At 38.8% G+C, this 20,173-nt stretch overlaps 1 protein-coding gene across 1 annotated transcript in view; it reads left to right on the top strand.

Annotated features, from left to right (window-relative positions):
* Positions 1–20,173, top strand: part of LOC139722481 (transmembrane protein 94-like) — a 29,558-nt gene that overhangs the window by 6,128 nt on the left and 3,257 nt on the right. Inside the window, exons 8-26 of the mRNA XM_071633770.1 lie at positions 820–873; positions 1,409–1,522; positions 2,210–2,417; positions 3,400–3,452; positions 3,891–3,956; positions 4,991–5,118; positions 5,920–6,013; positions 6,458–6,572; positions 9,520–9,622; positions 10,070–10,246; positions 11,127–11,255; positions 11,998–12,139; positions 12,801–13,082; positions 13,588–14,355; positions 14,776–14,875; positions 15,713–15,821; positions 16,529–16,721; positions 18,757–19,002; positions 19,579–19,724. Coding sequence (XP_071489871.1) covers positions 820–873; positions 1,409–1,522; positions 2,210–2,417; positions 3,400–3,452; positions 3,891–3,956; positions 4,991–5,118; positions 5,920–6,013; positions 6,458–6,572; positions 9,520–9,622; positions 10,070–10,246; positions 11,127–11,255; positions 11,998–12,139; positions 12,801–13,082; positions 13,588–14,355; positions 14,776–14,875; positions 15,713–15,821; positions 16,529–16,721; positions 18,757–19,002; positions 19,579–19,724 — 3,227 coding nt within the window. The remainder of the gene's footprint in view (positions 1–819; positions 874–1,408; positions 1,523–2,209; positions 2,418–3,399; positions 3,453–3,890; positions 3,957–4,990; positions 5,119–5,919; positions 6,014–6,457; positions 6,573–9,519; positions 9,623–10,069; positions 10,247–11,126; positions 11,256–11,997; positions 12,140–12,800; positions 13,083–13,587; positions 14,356–14,775; positions 14,876–15,712; positions 15,822–16,528; positions 16,722–18,756; positions 19,003–19,578; positions 19,725–20,173) is intronic.

Below are 20,173 nucleotides of genomic sequence, written 5' to 3'. Positions count from 1 at the left end.
AATACCCAAATTCAAATCTATCCTGAAAACCTGTCTATTCAAAAAAGCATTTTGAATGAGTTATGTTTGTATTTGATAGCATCTTCCTGTCCTTCTATGCAAGACTCAACTTTAGCACTCGTCTGCCTGCCCAGGGCACATATAATTGAATGTCGAGCAAGTTAGAATATACTCATGCTAATGATTTCTTGCCCTGTTGGCAAGTAACATTTTGACTTAGATATGAAAGTTAGAAGCTCCTTTAATTCACTTAATACATTGATGCTAGTTGTGGGCAAGTACTTAATTCTTTCAAACAAGCAAAATTTAAAGGGATGGTACAGTATTGGTGGAGATGAGGATTGGGCTTTTAAGTTTTTGCGAGATACCAAGAAACCACCCATGAAATAGTACAGGGGATACCATTCTAAGAGGAATTCAAAGTTTATTCGATGAAAATCGGTTTTGGAATTACTGAGACATCCAAAAACAATTAAAGTAAAACAAAGCGATCCTAATAAAAGGTGGGTCCCTCCTTTTATTAGGATCACTCTGTTTTGGATATCTCAGGCATTTCAAAACCAATTTTCATCAAAGAAATGCTGAATTCCTCTTAAAATTACATGCTCCTTTACATTTCATAAGAGGTTTTTCATTATCTCACCCAAAAATGTTAGAAACCTGAAATTAGGTCATAACCAAAATCTATACGATCCCTTTAAAAAGTGATGGTTCCACTTAGCCCTTGGGCACGTGAAGGAAAGAGCGAGTGTCGAGCCCTGTGTAATGTCTTTGACCCAAGGAGAACTATGACTATTTGATGTGATTCATACCACACAGATTGATACATCTGAAAGGGAGTTTGAAGACAGCGATGGTGGCACACCAATCCTGGTAAGTGTCTGTCACTGTTATTGAAATGTAAGATGTAGACACCCTACTTTGTATGTAGATGCAGCTTGTCTGATCAACAAACACAGACCATTCACCGTATCTCTGTTTTTGATAATCACTGGTTATGTAAGACCCTTTCTGTTGTAGCAATTGTACAGATTGTACAAATATATGGGGGATACAAGAACTTAGAAGTATGTTCCCAACAGTTTGTCACTGAATGAAGATATGAGCAATAACATAATCAAAATTTTCTTGGTTTTGAGGCTGATATATTTGCATAATATGAAAGCAGTACCTGTGCAAGACCGCTTTGCGTTATTTACATGGGTTCAGTGAGAACAGATTTTATCTAATTAGCCAGAGTACGAAAGTACAATGTTAAAAATCTTCTTAAATTCCAGGGAAGTTTTATTCAAATGCCAAATAATTGCAACACTATTCTGTAGAGGCTCCTGCCATCAAAATATCATCACATCATTACATGTATGTTCATTTCTGTCAAGATTGTTTTGCTTTTGAATGTTCTGTGTAGGATGAACAGTTGCCATGGTTACCAATATGGCAAAGCTTCAAAACCAGCTTCCTGGGATCCTCTCCACACCTGCCAAGAACAGGAAATATACTCCAGGGTCTTGGATCAGTCACTGTGAGTGTCAAAGTGTTAAATAGAAGTCTTTTGTGAAGTTCAATTTCAGTTGGTGTGACAGTAATGAGGTAATTTTGTTGTCATTGTTTTCTCTATTTCAAATTTGGCTTGTCTGTGGATGACATTGTTTAATCAGTTTTTTTTTCCCCACATTGTTTAGATTTACCTCACTTGTGGTTTACTGTCATCCATGTGTCAGCTTGGATGATTCCTTGCAAAACAGATGGCACAAATACAATTTGCAGCTTTGACTTGCCACACAATGTGCTTGTTCTTTAATTTGGTATGGAATATAAGAAATAAATAGACAATTATTTCCATGAAGTGATTGAGGTCAAAGGTTGCTGTGACATTTGCATAAATACATTGTACCAAGTCCAGTCATTCCTTCAACTAAAAATGATCAGCGATGATGTAAAGTTGTTTGGACATTGCAGAAATGAATTAACAATTACAGTGAACTTTAATGAACGGATTGGTAGTGATAGGTCAAAGGTCATGTTCAGAGGTCACTGTACAATGTGTATGATACAATATGTATGAGCATTATTAAAACATGTGTGAATTGCAATGTGCACACAACAGATATAACTGTTATTTCTTGATGGGAACCCAATTGGCTTTGCTCAGCAGTCCAATTGCTCTATGTTTAATTATCTCTGGTTTGATGTACCCTACCCCCTACAGTCCTTGTGCTGTGTAGACAAGAGGGGGATCCTGTCCACCCCAGACCCCACCCCAGAGAAAGTCTTCTTTATGAGCAGCTTGTCTGATGATGACACAGACAGTGTCAGCAGTGGAGGTTCAGTCTTTGGCTCTGATGAGGCTGTGATGGGAGAGAAGGGTCAGCGGGGAGGACTGTCCAAGCAGAGAGGTCACAATCTGGACAAAGAGGGTTGGTCTTCTCTTCTCTTTCTTGACTGAAGATAACTAACCCTTGCTTGCTTTGTTCACCAATTCTCCCTGTCGCATATAGCCCTCCGAATCTGAACACATGTGGCGCTCTAATTTTTTTACCTTTAATTCTTGAGATATAAACTTCCGGTTATGAATGCGTGATGCGTAAATGTATGCTCTTATGCACGTTGAGGGCCGAAGTACTAGTATTCACAGATCATATCAAAATCTGTAAAATAATAGAGTTATTTTCTAATCTGTAACTGTACATTTGATGAATGGGATTCTTTTGCGAAGCGACTCAGTGCTGGGCCGATGATACATGACAACGAAATTATGGAAAATATCCAAAGATGAAGGACATGACGTGGGTATAACGGCAAAACCAGAAGTGTACATCCCAAGAGCAATCGATCAGATATCGGTATCACGAGATGATATCGCTTGATATCGGCTCTATGCGATAGGGAGAATTGGCACAAATGGTGGAGTGCATTGGTCGCTGGTTGGCATACATATCTGGGAGCTACTGGTTGGCATACATATCTGGGAGCTACTTGTTGATGAATATAGAATCCCAATTCCCCCAAACATCATATCACTATCATGTTACCTTGGCCTTCATGTTGGACTGAGGCATATAGCCACGCCAGAGTGATTGGTCTTGCTAACTGTACAACCGAGTTCAGTTTTGCAGAGATTACTGAATGCTTAAAAGATGCCTGGGCACATAAAGGATGAAGGATGACTAAGCTGTTGAAATGTTTAACATGCTGCATGTTTAATGGAACATACAGGTAGGGCATCGTGTCAATTCAAGTTTTAAGTTGTATTGACTAGCATAATCACTAATCCACACTCAGTGTTCCTTTAAAACCTGAGGGATTTCTGTGGAAACACATATCTAATACACAGTGAGAATGAAGCTGTCATTTTTACTCCATGTTTACAATGATCCTTCTTCTTTTTTTTTTCCACAGACTATTATCCAGAGCACCATCCAGAGGTTCTGACTCTTTCTCAAAACTCTGCTGTAAGTTCATGTGCCATGCATGCTTTGTTATTCAGTTGAAAAATCAAGAAAGCTCTTCTTTTTCTCTTTTCTGTTTTTTTTTTTTTTTTTTTTTGGGGGGGGGGAGGGGGATGGGGGTAGGAAAGGAGTGCTAAGAGGGTCTTTGCTTAACTCTCTTAATTTGTACTAAGTTTTTATGTTGATGTCTCTGTGACATATTGTAAACTTTATTGAATGGAATTCAATACCATGTCTTATGAGATTTGTAAGAAAAAAAAAAGCAATTAACTAAAGGAAAAAAGTTTTAATATTGACAGTTTTAATGTTAAACTCCTAATAACATAATGCATGCTTCTACATTGTATACATGTACCAAGATACAAAACTTGTATCTGCATTGAGAAAATATGTCAATTTCAGTGACAAAATCTGATGCTTTCACATGCTTGTCATCCACAGAGTCTCGTTGGAGTGGAGTTTGATGAAACCAACTGGGAGAGACACATTAGTTCACTCAAACCCATGGTAAGCTAGGACATACGATTTATGTCAAAGTTAGCCAGTTTCTTTGGTAGAGTTAATGTGTGCGTGTGTGTGTTTTGAATGTATTCAACATGAACACTGAGGGAGTACTTCTATGCTTACGAGTAAATTACCATGATACCAGGATTTCTCATCATCTTCAGAAACATCTGAAAATTCACTTGTTTCATTAATGTTGATAATCCATTCCCATGGTAAAGCACATTTGAACATATACGTTTATGGAAAATGCGCTATATAAATGTATTTGTATTATTATTATTATTGTTGTTGTTGTTATCATTGTTGTTGTTGTTGTCATCATTGTTGTTATTATTATCATTATTATAATTATTATTGTTATTATTATTATCATTATTATTATTAGTATTATTATTATCATTATTATTATTATTATTATAGTTATTATTATTATTATCATCATCATTATTATTATTGTTATTATTATTAGTATTATTATTATTATTATTATTATTATTATTATTATTATTATTATTATTATTATTATTATTATACTGTTGGCTCTAAATCCCCTAAGGAGGATTGGCTGTGAGGATTAAGTGCCTTACCAATAATCCTAACTGTATCTGCCAGTGGACTTGAACCAGAGACCTTAAGATTGAAATTCCGTGGTCTCTGATCTACTGACCCACAATGGTTTCCTTTCGGTGAAATTTGCTTTGACTTGTACTCATGAAATAAATCCAGTGAGGATATCATTATCATTGAATAAATTTAAGCAGGAATATAAAGAATTCATACCACATGTTTATTGTTATTACCAGTATCTGCAATGTACCTGGTGCAACGTATTTACAAATGTTTTTCTGCCTGTGCCTCTATTTGTCCCTACAGCAAAATGTTGTTTTGTTGAAGGTTATGGTTTGATGCTACTATAAAAAATCAAACAAACCACATTCTGACCTATGTACATGTACATGTACATTGGGCACTTTTAGTGTTTGAAGGAATCCTACACTACACCTAACACCCTGTTTTGTTTTTTCTTTGAACAGGGCCTCACCATCCTGATGAACACGTGTAACCCCAACACTGTAGAGACATTCAGCACCTTTATGGACCACATATACACCAGTGTCAATGGGGAAGATTGCAAGCATTTCACCCATGTGTCCCAGAGGAGGTAAGAGTAACACTGCATTCATCATACACACTATGTATATGTGGTAAAAGTTTACTGTATATGTTAGATATTTTGCGAGATTTTTATTTTCGCGAATATCATGTGTTGGGTGCTATTCACAAAATTAAAAACACACAAAAATATTAATTCTCATCCCTACATGAATGTGACATGCACACATACATTTCTCCATTCAGGACTGTACTCCACAATTGCGAATTCAACCATTCACGAAATTGTCAGGAAGTCTCGATTTGCGAAATATTAGACACACCATTTTAAAATATATGGCATAATATACAATATTTGATGCATGAATCAAGGCAGGTATATGTAAAAGCTCTGACTATACTACTCACTGCCTCCCTAGCAGAGGTTCATCATTGCCTTGTGATAAGCCTCTGCTTATATCTTCTTTTCTTTCAGTGGTCCTTTTCCCATCCTCCTCCTCCTCCTCCTCCTCCTCCTCCTCCTCCTCCTCCTCCTCCTCCTCCTCCTTTTTCTTGTTGTTGTTGTTGTTGTTGCTGCTGTTGTTGTTATAGTTGTTTTTGTTGTTGTTGTTGTTACCTGTTTTTTGTTTTTGCCAGAATGTATGCAGCGTCTACTGCATTTAAATATAAATGATCAAACCTTTGCACTATCAACACCCGTCAAGTGTATCGCGATTCATGCCATTTTGATGACTGGGATGTCAGTCAGATTCACCTGTCTGTCTTGTAATATCTGACAGTTCAGTCTGAATGCCTGGTTGTTCATATTGCTGTAAATCAAACCCGTCTGTATTGATTCTCTATGTTACAGGTGTCTGTGTCAGCTGGCTCAAGTAATGGGCTTCACCAAGCAGGCTACAGAGGCTTATGAGCTCAGACAAAAACTGGCTCTTTACAAACTACCGGTATGTCACTTTAGACTATCTGTATTTCCTCTCTACGCAGAGTTTTGTCAAGCAACCAATGCTAATGTAAAGACTGAGAAGGGCAACTAGATATCTTTTTTTTTTTTTTTTTTTTTTTTTTGTGGAAGTGTTTAATTCTTGGCGAATGCATGTCTCGTTGAGTAAATCTGATGAGATGGTTCTGCATGATGAGTTTAGGCCCAGTGATTTGTTCTGATACATGTTGAAAATTTTATGATTTATTTGTATGAGATTAATGCGACAAGACTCTGCCATCCAGAGGAAAATCAAACAAGGAGTTCCTCTCTTAATGTTGATAACTTTATCAAAGTAAAAAACAAGGGAAAAGTGCTTTATTTAAAGTGAGTTATTGTGTGAAAAGTGGACATGAAGTGGACGCAGTTGGAATCAATTGAAAATGACATATATTGTGTGTTTATTCAGAGTGATGGAGACGATGAGGCTGGAGGGAGACGTCTGGCCCGGTCTCGCTCCTTCATCAAGAAGCGGATCCCAGCTCCCCACTCTCTGTCAGTCTTGGTCAAACAGTCTGCTGCAGGTTTGTAGTCAGAGTAGCACCCATCATCTTTAGGGTGTGGGGAGTAGGATGGGGGTTAGACGTTACCTCTTGGGATTAGCTTTGAGTTGACATTTCTAATAACAGTATCAAATTGCTTTGTATCATAGATACAGTGAAACATTTCTGTAGTGACTCCTCAAAGGGGAGTTAGAAAGAGCAGTCTCTATAAACACAGCACATTTAAGGTAGTCGGTCATCAGATGTTATGGTTCTTCAATTTAATTGATCTTCACATTCATGAAATTCATCCGTCGAGTTGTTTTCATTGCAACTGATTACAAATTGCCCTACATCAATGTAAATAAGCACTGAAGTGATCATTGTTTTAGTAGTAGCCATGATAAAAGAAATCATGGGCGTACATACTCGAGCAGGATTTTAACGTGTTCGGCGATCAGGAGTTCATAGGTTCAAATCCTTCTCGAGTACGTACGCCCATGATTTTTATGCCTCCGCCACGTAGTGGTGCCGGAGGCATTATGTTTTCGGGTTGTCCGTCCGTCCGTCCGTACGTACGTCCGTACGTACGTCCGTCCGCTTTCGTTTACGCGATAACTTGAGTAATATTTAGTGGAATTTTACCAAACTTGGTCCAAGTATGAAGTATGATGGGGCAATGATTTGATTAGATTTTAGGTGAAATCGGCAAAAGGTCAAAGGTCAAAGGTCAAGGTCAAATCATGAAATTTATCCGTTTACGCGATAACTCAAGACTGTATGGAGCAAATTTCACCAAACTTTGTTGGAGGATGATGTATGATGGGACAATTACTTGATTAGTTTTTCAGTGAAATCGGACAGAGGTCAAAGGTCAAAGATCAAGGTCAAATCCTAAAATTTATCTGTTTACGTGATAACTCAAAACTGGATGAAGCAGCTTTCACCAAACTTGGTCCAAGGATGATGTATGATGGGACAATTAGTTGAGTAGATTTTAGTGACATTGACAAGAGGTCAAAGGTCAAAAGGTCAAGGTCAAATGCTAAAAATGTTGCTATTTCCCCCATATCTATGCAATGCCCGCAGTTATTTTCTTGAAACTTAGTGTAGACATGTACTACTGCATAAAGATTCTCCAGAGAGAGTTTCATGTCATAAGGTCAAAAGTCAAAAGGTCAAAGGTTAGGTGAAAATGTTGCAATATCACATTTCTCACAAATGGTTCAATGTATCCTCATGGAACTTGGTACATATGCATGTACTGACTGGCAGGGATTATCTAGGGAATTTAGGGGTCATGGGTCAATAGTCAGGGGTCAAAGGTCAAGGTCAACTCCTCAAAATGTTACTATTTCCCTCATATACTAGTATATGCAATAATTGCATTATTAGTTTTAAAATTTGATATATGTACATGTATTACTTAATGGAGATTCTCTTGGAAGTTTCCAGCCAGAAGGTCAAAGGTCAAAGGTTAAGGGTCAAAGGTTAGGTTTGAATGAAAAAAAAAGATATATTTTGTACTGTAATTACACTCTTTCTTCATACCTTGAAAATTATACTCAATGCATAAACTTATAATAAGGTCGGTCAGAGGTCAAGTAAAAATTTTCAATTCCCCAAATATGTGTACCTGTACTCTTTAATAGACAATTATAGCAAACCCATTTCGTGGAAAGTGAACATTCAAGATATTTCTGATAAACCTGTTATTTTGATATTTTGCCAGTTATGTGAAACTGTCATCACACATTGTGAAGACATTGTACTATACACCTATTGGGAGAATCTTGCATTATGGCGGAGGCATCAGTCGCTGTAGCGACATTTCTAGTTTTATATCTTTTATCATGGCTACTACTAAAACACTGATCAATCCAGCGCTTATTTACCTCGATGTAGGGCAATTTGTCAATCAGTTGCAATTAATTGATCTTGATTCACTGCCCACTGCTGTTTATTAAAAAACACCACAACTAGCACATACCTGCTAGAATAGAATTGCTCGTCAGCGGTTATGTACGCTGAAGAGTATGCTCATCGGTAAAGTCAACCCCAGTCAAGTGAGATTCTTCCTTTACATGTGTGCTGCTTATAAAGCTGTACACAATTTGTTACTAGGATTATGAGCCAAACGCTGGAGATGTACATACAATCCCCTGGATCCAATCATGCAAATTTTACACCATTTTGGGCAATCGAAAACTGCAGTAAATTCTTTGTGGTTCCTCACAAGCTTTGCACAGATACAAAGTCCTGTGTCCTACTAAGCGTGAACAAGGGAATCTTTCGAGATAGGTGATTACTTTTGTAGCAGGTTGGACTGTACACACCTGTTTACATGATAAGTGTTCAAGTAGATCAAAGAGTGGTACTCACAAGGAAGTTAATTACTTCTAGAAACATGTTTTTGTCTCATGGCTGAAAGCAGGAATATGTTTTTTGTATTTGTTCAAATTTCAAGGATTTGTGAGGTTGGCAAATTGTACCTCACTCTCCTCATCATCTCTGATATGTTGTGTTTTGATGAGTAAATGTGTTCTTGTATTAAAGATAAACTTATCGCTATCAAGTTAGTAATTAGGAATGATAAACAGATGGAAATATAGAAGAAAGGAAATGGCCTGAGAATTGCACAGTACATCGTAGATTCATGAATCACAATGTGAAATTTAAAAGAGATACAGCAAAAATTTTCTTTAAATTGATATTTTTTTCCATCGTTACCATTGTCATGTTTTAAGAATCATTTGTTGCTTTTAGATTTATGGGCTACTGTATAAGGCTCTGTTGGGCAGAAGAGTATTTTGTCCAAATCAAACTCCATCCTTATCTTTTTGAATGAGCTAACCATTTAATTAAGGGGGTGATATAAAGGGATTTTTCTCTTTGCATTGAGAGTATTAGGAGTTGCTCTTTTTCAGATACAGTCTTGCCACAATATTGCCAGCCACTAATTATTTTAAATCTTCCCATTTGCCCCCAGGTACAGCTCAACTCCTGACACAAGGCACAGCTGACCTTTTGATTGACCTCTGCACTGAATTCTGGGATGGCATTGACCTCTATTCCCTGACAGATAATGAAAGGTAGGATATTTACCCATTTTTTGTTTTATAAACCCTAAAAAAAAATATATAGATCTGTTCCATATAAAGAAAAACATGCGGCAGACATTGATTTCCATGTACTTTTTTTTCCCTGCTTCATTAATGCCAAAAGTCATTCTGTGACAGTAAGGATGTGTCACTCAGTGTACTCATAGCCTTGCATTTTTATGACACTTTAAACTTCCAACTTCATGAATACAAACTTCATGTTTTTATTGAAAGAATAACAACTGAAACTACTGTAGTTTAAAGCAAGTTTATATCAAATCAAGAAAAGAGAATACATATTATGAAGACTTTTAAACTGTCTCATTGGTATAGAGTGCTTTCATTAAAAACCTATAGTCTGTAAACAGCATTGTAAAAAGGATCTATTGTATGTATAATATGTTTTCATTGAGATTGTCATTGATGTTGGAATGACAGGAAAAAGATCTTGGACTTCTACCAGAGGGCCACTCTCTCCTCCTACTGTACTTCCTTTGCCTACCAACCAATGGCAGAGTCCATAGACAGTCGTCTTGGCGACCAGTACGTGGAGTTACCGGGCAACCAGAAAGATCCTCCATCTCAACCATCGGCCGAGATTCCTGGTTTGGTCAGGTGAGAGTCACAGATAATCCCAATAGAGATTGACTCTGGATTAATATGTCAAGGGAATAGGTGACACAAACCTGACACTCACTAGAGTACCCAAGTGATGATATCACGGTCTTTTGTTGTAGTCTATTACTGGTTCCACACAGAATACCTTTGTAGAAGTCTGGGCAGTGAGTTGAAACAGGCTACGAGCATGGTCAGCATCGGTTGTGTTCACAGATATTTGGGTTACGTGAGGTTTCCATGGCGACGAATGGCTATGATGTCACACTTCTGTTGACACAGATGTAGGACATTATAGTGTTTGTGATCACATGGCTTTGATCAAGGGACAGGAAGGCTTTCTCTCTTGAGGTCATTATGTGGCGATAATGATGACGCAATGAGGATGATGATGATGATAATCTTGAATACTGAATATGATTGTGATGGTGATGGCGGTGGCGATGGCGATGATGATGGTACAAAATGTAGTCTTGATACTGAATATGATGATGACAGCAATGATGATCTATTGATGGTGAGGATGATGTTTGAAACCTACAATGATGATTGTTGTGATGGCATTTGCTGTGGATCTTGAACAGTTGATGGTTATTTACAAGATTACTTTGGCTATCAATAATTGGCTATGAACAAGATGATGATGATAAATCTGATGACAGTGGGAATACTGGTGATGACATTTGAAATCTTATGATTTATGTGACATTTTTACCCTTTCAACCTACAAAACACAATACTATAGCATTGTTTAGAATGACTAAACCTCACAGCATTCATTTGATCCTGATATCTTTTTGCAGTATTAAACTATGTTATATTCTTAATATATATTTTTAAAAAAAATGTAAAGACTTTCAACGATGTTCCCTCCTCACAGATCTTCATGGGATGTAGATACCAGCCGAGAAGGCTCCATCTCTGAAGTGAAGCGGACGAGGAAATATCACAGCTTAGACTCTGCTATGAACAAACTGGGCAGCATTAGAAATGCAGAAGAGTGTTACAGGTACATCTTTATAAGCCAGTTTGTAATTAGTTCATGTGCACCTTTGTACAAAGTACCTTTCATTTTTCTCAGTTGGTTAGGCAATGCATTTTCAAATCAGGATGACGCATATGTTTGTCCGACTTTAAAATTTATGAAATTCATGTTCAAACAGAGATTGAACTTGCATAGACCTGGGGCCTGTTTCATAAAACTTGTCATCAGTGACAACTGCCACATTTCTATGACAAATTTGCTTTCAGCCAATCAGATGCAAGGATTTCAGTAGCTTGTCACATCTATGACAACTTGTCACTGTTGACAAGTTTTATGAAACGGGCCCGTGGTGACCAGAATGGTCTGTCATCTAAAACTCAGGGAAGCATCCATTCCATTGTTTTGCAGTTAATGGGTTAACAAAACTAATCAAGACAGGATTCAGCTTTGCTACCAGATACCCATGGACAAGATAGAGCAGAGAGGACCATCATGCTCAAAATGTTCCCATAAAGATTGATACCTTGTATATGTAGGAATCGGGATGTTTTCCTGAACTGGTAATTCTTTTCTTTGGTTTATGGTGGGAAATTCACTTATCAATTTTTTAAAGTCTGTCAAACTACTTGATCCTTAACCCATTGAGGATGGACTGATTTTGCTATAACACGTATTTCCCATAGACACCTGCCTAAGTTTACTCGGGACTAGTTTTCAATGGGTTGATGGGGCTCATTTATTTGTTTTCCTGTAAACGCGATGTCAGGTCACAGTGTGGTCAGATCTTCATCGGCATGGTGACCAGCAATTACCAGGCCAAGCCGGACATTGTCTCTCTCATCGAGCAGCTGGACAATGCCTGCATTCGTTTTGTACACTTCTCACGGGACCAGGAGCTCCGCAGCAGGGTCAGTGTCATGTGTAAAACTAGAACTTTCACAAATTTATGATGATAGAGGAGTTTTGATAGGGATGTGGTGCCACCTCCAAAAATCTTAGTAAGGTGCAATTCATCTGCACCAGTTCTACGTCAGAGAGTAAATGCTTGTTTGAGAGCTTTACGTGTGATTCCAAGATATCATTTTATGTCAGGGAAATCAGTTAATTGGCTCCGAGTTTGATAAAATGATGTGACTTTTTTTCAGAACTTTTCAGAAGTGCAACCTTAGTGCAGCAAAATTTATACCTTGATTCAGAAGTGTTCAGTTTCAGTGTTGATTAGTCTTAATTCTTAGTTTGTGGTGATTACTTCTATGGTAATTAGTGCAATATAAAATGGAGTTTCTCAATCAGCTATCTAAACTGAATATCAATGTAATGTATATATTGATATCATATAAAGAAGTTGATATAATTTCCCATAACAGGAAATTCATCTTTTTTTACAGCTATGTGTTATACAAAATGTATGTCTTATTCAGTACAACTAACTGAAGAATACAGAAGAGAAATTGTAGGATCAATAAAATAAACCATATACACAAATGATGAAATGCTTTTCCTGGGAAACCCTTACATGAGTAGAATAGATTAGATTTTATTTCAATGAATTCTGTTATCTGCCATCAGGTATTCTCAGAGAAGATGGGTCTGGAGGCGGGATGGAACTGCCACATCTCACTCCTCCAGCAGGACGGCACGGTGCCTCCCTCCTCAACATCCTCCTCCCACACCGCTCACCATGGTAACGCCCCCGTCAGCCGCCAGTACTCCAGCCACAGCAGCAGTTGTCATGACAACACCATCACGGACGGTGAGATGAGCAACAGACAGAGTGACAATGGGGAGATACTTGTGTCGTCCAAGACTGACGGACCAGAACTCTCTCCCCGCTCTTCTGAGGAAATGCAGGTTTGAAAACTTTACTGGCTGAATAAGTGGGAATATAATTCAAATATATATTTAAATTCAGTGAAAGTAGAAATATTAGTAGAATACATCAATGGAGTTTGTGGAAAAATCAGGTAACGTGTTAAAATGTTGTTTTTTTTAAAAGTTTTTGTTATATTTATGAACCATCATCACTGGATGAGAAGGCTACTAAAAATGTGATGCCACGGTAATAGAACAAGTTATAGAAATACAAAGAAACTTCCAAATACTTTCAGTTTTCAAGCATGATGATAGAACACTTACCTATCCTTCACAAGGCTAGGGAAATTAAATAATGGTACCTTTATCATAGTCAAGATCAAGTCGAGGGAATGTACACTTTTTGAAAAAAAAGAAGAAATATTATGTAATCCTTGTTATGTTTTGATAGTTTGATGTGTAGAGACTTCACACTAGTGCATTTATATCACATTTATGTCTTCTCATGCTCATCTGTATCTCTTTTCTGTGCAATCCTCTTCAGGTGACAATTGACGTTGAACCTCAGCGTGTCCACTTTGAGGATCGTGTAGAAGCTATAGAGCTCGAAATGGAAGAACTGACCCCCAAGGACAAAGCATCACCCGAAAGGGATGCGGTTGCCGAGCAACCTGGCAAAGCTGGAAAGATGAGCAGTGAGGGTGATGGAGGTGAGGAAAAAGATGAGGCCATCGTGATGAGAACGTCCTCAGCCCAGCAACTGAACAGACCTTGCAGTAGGGATGCAGACACGGAGGATGCCAATGAGGACGAGGATGAAGATGAAGATGACGATGACGACGAAGCAGTCCACCATCTGCTCCTGAAGCCAAAGGGAGCATCTTCCAGCCACAAGGAGAAGCCTAACCAATCTCAGGAGAGGCAGGTGCAGAACTCAGAGGACGCCATGTCAGCGGATGATGCAGCAAAATCAAGAAAGGCCATTGAATCCCGAAGAGAGAGTGGTGGAAGCCAGAGACTGATGTCAGATGTCTCCAGCTCCTCTCTCCCCGGATCCCAGAGGGTATCCCGTAGCACCTCCCCAACATCCCCCGCTCCCAACGGCAACAACTCGGAGGATGCCAAGGAGAGTGATGCCCTCTTGGGTCGGTCATTGTCCGGCTCGGCCGTTGACCAGGTGGACCTGTCCAATCGCAGGAGGCAGATCTCAGAGACACAGACATTTAACAGTGACGTCTCTGTTGCTGAGACAGACACCCTTAGTCACCTGACTGAGAGTGAAACAGCCGGAGGATTTGATATCTCAAACAGGGTGAGCTGACTCCTCTCATGCATAAAAAATCAATTCATCTTCTTCAATCCTAATGTTTCTTTTTGTTGAAGGAAGTTTCTACACTATTCTATTATACCATTTTCTTTATGCAGCTTTTTATTACAATTTATTTGTTGATTATTGCATGTCTTTGTCGTCATAAGGCAATGAGAGGCATGGCTTCAATATACCAGTGCCTGGATCGGCTACAATCCTGTTTTCTGAATCTTCAAAACTCAGTAGGATACACATTCATCACCAGTTTGTTTATGCAAGATGTTGTGATGGATTGTGAATGGGAGGTACACACTTGTATGTGAGGATGAAAACACACTTGTAGTCTAAAGACATCATGAGATTTTAAATTGTTCCCCCAAGGACCTGTAATAAAACTACTATGGTCTTCCTTCATTCTATCAGGCAAAGCTCCCTCGAGGAATTTCAAACATCCGACCTCACCTGGAGAACATTGACAACGTCCCTCTCCTTGTTCCACTCTTTACAGATGTCACACCTGAAAGTGAGTTTGTCGATTCCTTTATTTCTTTATTCTGTCCTTTGGGAATAGATTTATTTCCTTTCTTTTCTTCAAAGTTAGCAGTGGTTCAGCCTTGAGGCAGTATACAATATTTACATTGCATTTATGATGCATCATTTCCTTTGTTTTGTGATTATCAGTCTACTTCTGAAATACAAAGAATAAAAAAACTACTTCAAAATATTTAAAGGGATGGTACAGTATTGGTGGAGATGAGAATTGGGCTTTTAACTTTTTGCGAGATACCAAGAAAACACTTATGATATAGTACAGAGCATACCATTTTAAGAGGAATTCAAAGTTTATTTGATGAAAATCGGGTTTGGAATGACAGAAACATCCAAAAACAAAGTAAAACGAAGCGATCGTTATAAAGTGTGGGTCCCACACTTCATTAGAATCGCTCTTTTTTGGATATCTCAGCCATTTCAAAACAAATTTTCATCAATTAAACGTTGAACTCCTCATAGAATTACATGCTCTTTCATATTTCATAAGAGGTTTCTCATTATCTCACCAAAAATGTTAGAAACCTGAAATTAGGTGTCAACCAAAACTGTACGGTCCCTTTAACAGCACATGCAATGACATTGCAACCTGAGTGTGTATATATACTTCTGAAAGTACACTGATAGTAGAATTTATGAAACAAGCATATTGATTTACCATTTACCAAATCAAATATGTGTTCAGCAACTCAACTTTAGTCCTCATCCCTTATAAATGTTTGTATTTATTCCTTGAGCACTATTGAAGTAATAGATGATATGTTCACAAATCTATGCCAATTCTCTGTACCTGCCCAAATTTGCCTTCCAGCCACCCGAGAGATGATCCAAATCATGCAGGAATACGGGGAGGTGGTGTGCTGCTTGGGGAGTAGTCTGAACCTTACCAACGCTCCCATCTTTGCTCAGGCTGACATCAGGTGAGTTTCAATGAGCAACTCATCTCCAACTGAAACTCTACTCTATTGGAGTAAAATCAGCACTGAAACAGATCACTGAAAAGTCTCACTAGAATCAGACCAGAGATATGAAAGTCAGTGAATATCTACAATTCTTTCTGGTCTTCGGGTAAAACATTGGAGAGAAATATTTGTCACAATCTCAGATGTGAATAAGATTAAGTGATAGTGTCGTCACCTACTGTAAGTTTGATGTCTGAATTTCTCTCATTGAAGTTTGCTCTCCAAAGGAGACATTGTATCATTTATGGTAAATAGTATGAAAGTTGTAGTAAAGAAGCAGTTATTGTCTCTGTAAACTTAAAGTAGCTGGATTGTAGACTATAGAAGAAAATAGTTTGTATGTACAAACCAATGGATGTTGATTAGGTTGTACAAGGCTTGTTTCTCCCTTAACCCTTTGAGGACGAGTCCCAAGTATACTCTTGCAAGTGTCTATGGGAAATGCGTGTTGTAGCAAAATCAAACCGTCCTCAATGGGTTAAAAATTAGGATGCAATAAACTGAAGTTAGGCTCATACTTTTGTTACGGCATCTTGTTAATACAAATTAGAATTAAAGGTATATTGCGCTGAGCTATGTAAGGCTACCATTGCGCCATCATAGTCCTATTCATTGTTAGTGGACCACATGTATAGTGACCATTACCTCTCTGTCCTTCCACACAGCATTGGTCTGGAGCCCTTCCCACCACACGTCTGCATGAGCAACGAGGAGGCCATGTCCAAGCCCACACCAAACTGGACGGCTTCAGCCCAGGTCCAGTCTCCAATGGAGGTCACCTCACTACTCACCAGTCTGCCCTGTTCTCTCTCCTTCCATCGCTCTGATAACATCAGTCTGGTGGCAATCATAAAAGAGGTCAGTTACCAGTCTTCTTCCAAACCTCATTTGTGTGCTGTCAGTTTTTTTCAGTCTTATTATTCTTTCGTAGTACTGTAAAAGTGGAAATTTTTGCAGTGTTGAAATTTTCGCGCATTTGGCACAACCAGAAACTAGTGCAAAAATAAAAGCATGCAAATGTTTTTGCTTGCCAAATGTTCGAGTAGTTTATGTCTTGATTTCATGGAATTAAAAACATGCGAAACTCATCTTACCCAGCCGAGCATGAAAAATTGGTCGCACGAAAATATTCACTTTTACAGTATTCCATAGTTTTCTGCCCATCTTCCTAATTTCTGTTTGGTAAGGCCAAAAAAAAAAAATTGTTGCATTGGCGTAACCCGCCCGACCCTAAAAATTCCGCCGACCCCATGTTTTTTTATTATTTTTTTTTGGTATCGATATCAAATATCTTGTTGATTGCGATCGCGATCGCACAAACCCGGGAGTGGAAACGGCTCTGGGGATATCGGATGTACGAGGGAGAGATCTAGCGCCTCGCATAAGCCTTCCTTGATCAGTACGTCATCTGTTTCCAACACGGACACGTACTCTAACAAGATTTATTCAGTGTATACGTAGCATTCAGACTGCGATGTATTGTGCACAGTTTTGCCATAGGTTTCTTGTGTGGAGAACTTACACGAATCTGTATATGTGGGACTGTAATAGAGATCGCCGTGTGCGATGAAAAGATCGTACATATGGGTCAATTTGCATCTATCTTATCTAAGTCAAAATAGTAAAATATGAAGTGAAAACATTCAGGATAGGGATTTCAACATCTTTAAATTCTGTGAAGGGGTATAATTCCAGTAATATCGGCCTCATAAATGATTTGTAGAATAGATGAACACAGCACATTCGCTGCAGCAGTTGTAACTGTTTACTGAGCTGAGCACGAGTTTTACACGTAAAATGCAGGTAGCAAAAAAAAAAAAAAAAAAAAAAAAAAAAAAACATCCGCCCGACCGACCCTGTTTGAAAATCTCATGTTACGCCAATGCAACAATTTTTTTTTTTTTGGCCTAATGAAGGAGCCACAGGACAATCAAGAGACAATAGGCGCGGTCAGACTGGCAAAAGATCGAGAAGTTTAAGATCGCGAAGTTTGGGCCATTGGTACGCGCGCAAGCAAGAGTGCGCCGTCCGACGGCTAGGGATTGTGACGTAACAATGCACATCTGTACGTGACAATGGCCTCGCGATTCGGAGGCACCGCCCGCACACAGATCGAGAAGTTTCGCGGGAAATTTCGCGGGAAGTTTTGTGGTCATACTAGCAAAACTTTGAGATCTTAAAGATCGCGATCTTTTGCCAGTCTGACCGCGCCTATTGACTGTGCATTGTAGATAATGGTCCATTTCAGTGAACCAAAAAAGTAGTTTGGATTCCAGAAATACTTTCAATGGAGCATATGTTTTCTCTCTGAGTTTTGATGATGAATCATTAAAAGACTTATTACCATTGCCCTGGCTGCCATGGTCACCTAGAGATCTGATCATTTATGCATCAGTATAGTCAAGGAATGGATCCATGGAATCTATCAGACACTTTCGCGAGAAAGATATAATGCTGGAGGTACATCATCAATGTACACAAAGACCCTTTTGGCAGTACTGCACACTCCAACTGTACCTATGTCTGTGGTAAACATAGTTTTGGGGATTCTACCCACTGATTTTGGGGATGGGTTATAATTACCTTGTGTGAAATGAAAACATGCAGATACAGCAAAAGAATTGAAAACATCTTTAATTCCAGTCAATTCATTTCAGTGAAAACAAGGCATTGATAAAAATATTACCATACAGCATTATCTCTCTCTTGACTGTTTTTGTGACCTGTTTTTAAATTCCTAAAGCACAGTGAGATGTTGCCAAAGATGTCACATGCCATGTAAGAACACTTGTGATGATAGTGACCATAATACACCTCTGTGCATCAAATGGTACAACCAATCCCATAGTCAATCCATAGCAATATGTGCATTCTGGACCATTCCATTCTGCAGGCTAGGGGTATCTGCAACAGCATGGTGAACTGCTTCAACTTCATGCTGCTGGGCCTGCTAGCAGTGAGCGGTGTCCAGCTCCTCTCCACACTTCTCTTCCTGCCTCCCCCACTCAGCGGCCGCCATGTTCTCTGGCTGGCTGCTGTCGTACTTCCACTCCTGGCTAGCTCCCTCATGGGGTCAAACTGCCAGTCAAAGGTCATGACCCAGGCCACCGGCAAGAACCTGAGGGAGAAGAACACAGACGTGAGTACCCTGGACTGTCCAGGGTAGAGATACCTTAGAATAGTGGGCACTGTCCAATCTCTTTATAGAGTGCAGAAGTGATGATGTCATAGTCTTTTGTTTGAGCATGGTTAGCAACTGTTGTGTTCACAGATATTTGGGCTACGTGGGATTGTTTAGCACTAGTTTCCTTGGTAACAAATGGCTGTGACATCACATTTCGGTACTCAATGCAGACATTAGATCATGGGGGGGGGGGGGGGGGGAAGAGAAAAGGTCCCTTAACATTGGCAGGTGCTATCAAGATTTTCAAGATATTGCTTTTTATTGACACATATTATTCATTGTTTTGAGTAATCGCCATTTTGATACTCAAAACACTGAATAATTATTGTTTATTTGCATCGATGAAGGGCAATTTGCCAATCACTTGCAATGAAAACAACTCAACATCAGGAATAACAAATTTGAATAAAATCATCGAAGGAACAGAAAGCATTAACAAAAATATCAAATTGTACCATATTGACATCAAAGGTAACATTCTTGATGATTTACCCTCTCATCCTACTCTCTGTTTTCTCTCCCGCTTGACAGCATGTTCTCATGTTTGGGTTTTCCTTCGTCTTCAAGTTCCTTGGTTCGGTGGTGATCTGTGTCCTGTGCCATGCTCTCACCCTGTATGCCTTCTGTCAGGAGTCGACCTCACTCCCAGGGGGGTGTCATTTCATCCTCTTTAACAGGTTAGCTCCGCCTCTAACCCTGGGGAACTCCCCTCCCTCTCATACTGTAAAACTAGATATTTTCATGTGCATTTTAATTTCACATCTCTTGTGGTAGCCAAGATTTACCAAATAGAGGTACACACAAAAGTTCTTGTCTGCATTATATGAATTGAATGCTAGTGGTAACCCGCCAAAGTTTTATGCCGCTAAAAAGGCCAGCGACTCCCAATTCGCAAAGCAAAAATTTCGTGCTTTACAGTATCTTCTCTCTCCTCGTATAACATCAGTGTTATAACTATTGGACTTACAGACAAAATGTCTATATTCTTTCACTCTTTGCTCACCTAGTAGTATTTTGATATGTAAAAAAGAAGAGGAAAATATAGCGTGTAATAGATCTGTAAATGAGTGGATATGAACAGCTATGTGAGTTTATTAGAAGGCCACTCTGCACAGTATTGAAAGAA

This window comes from Diadema antillarum, unplaced genomic scaffold (genome assembly GCF_040938485.1).
Source record: "Diadema antillarum isolate AM-2024a unplaced genomic scaffold, OU_Dant_1.0 scf00000166, whole genome shotgun sequence".
Classification (NCBI taxonomy): domain Eukaryota; kingdom Metazoa; phylum Echinodermata; class Echinoidea; order Diadematoida; family Diadematidae; genus Diadema; species Diadema antillarum.
This window is presented reverse-complemented; position numbering and strand designations above follow the sequence as displayed.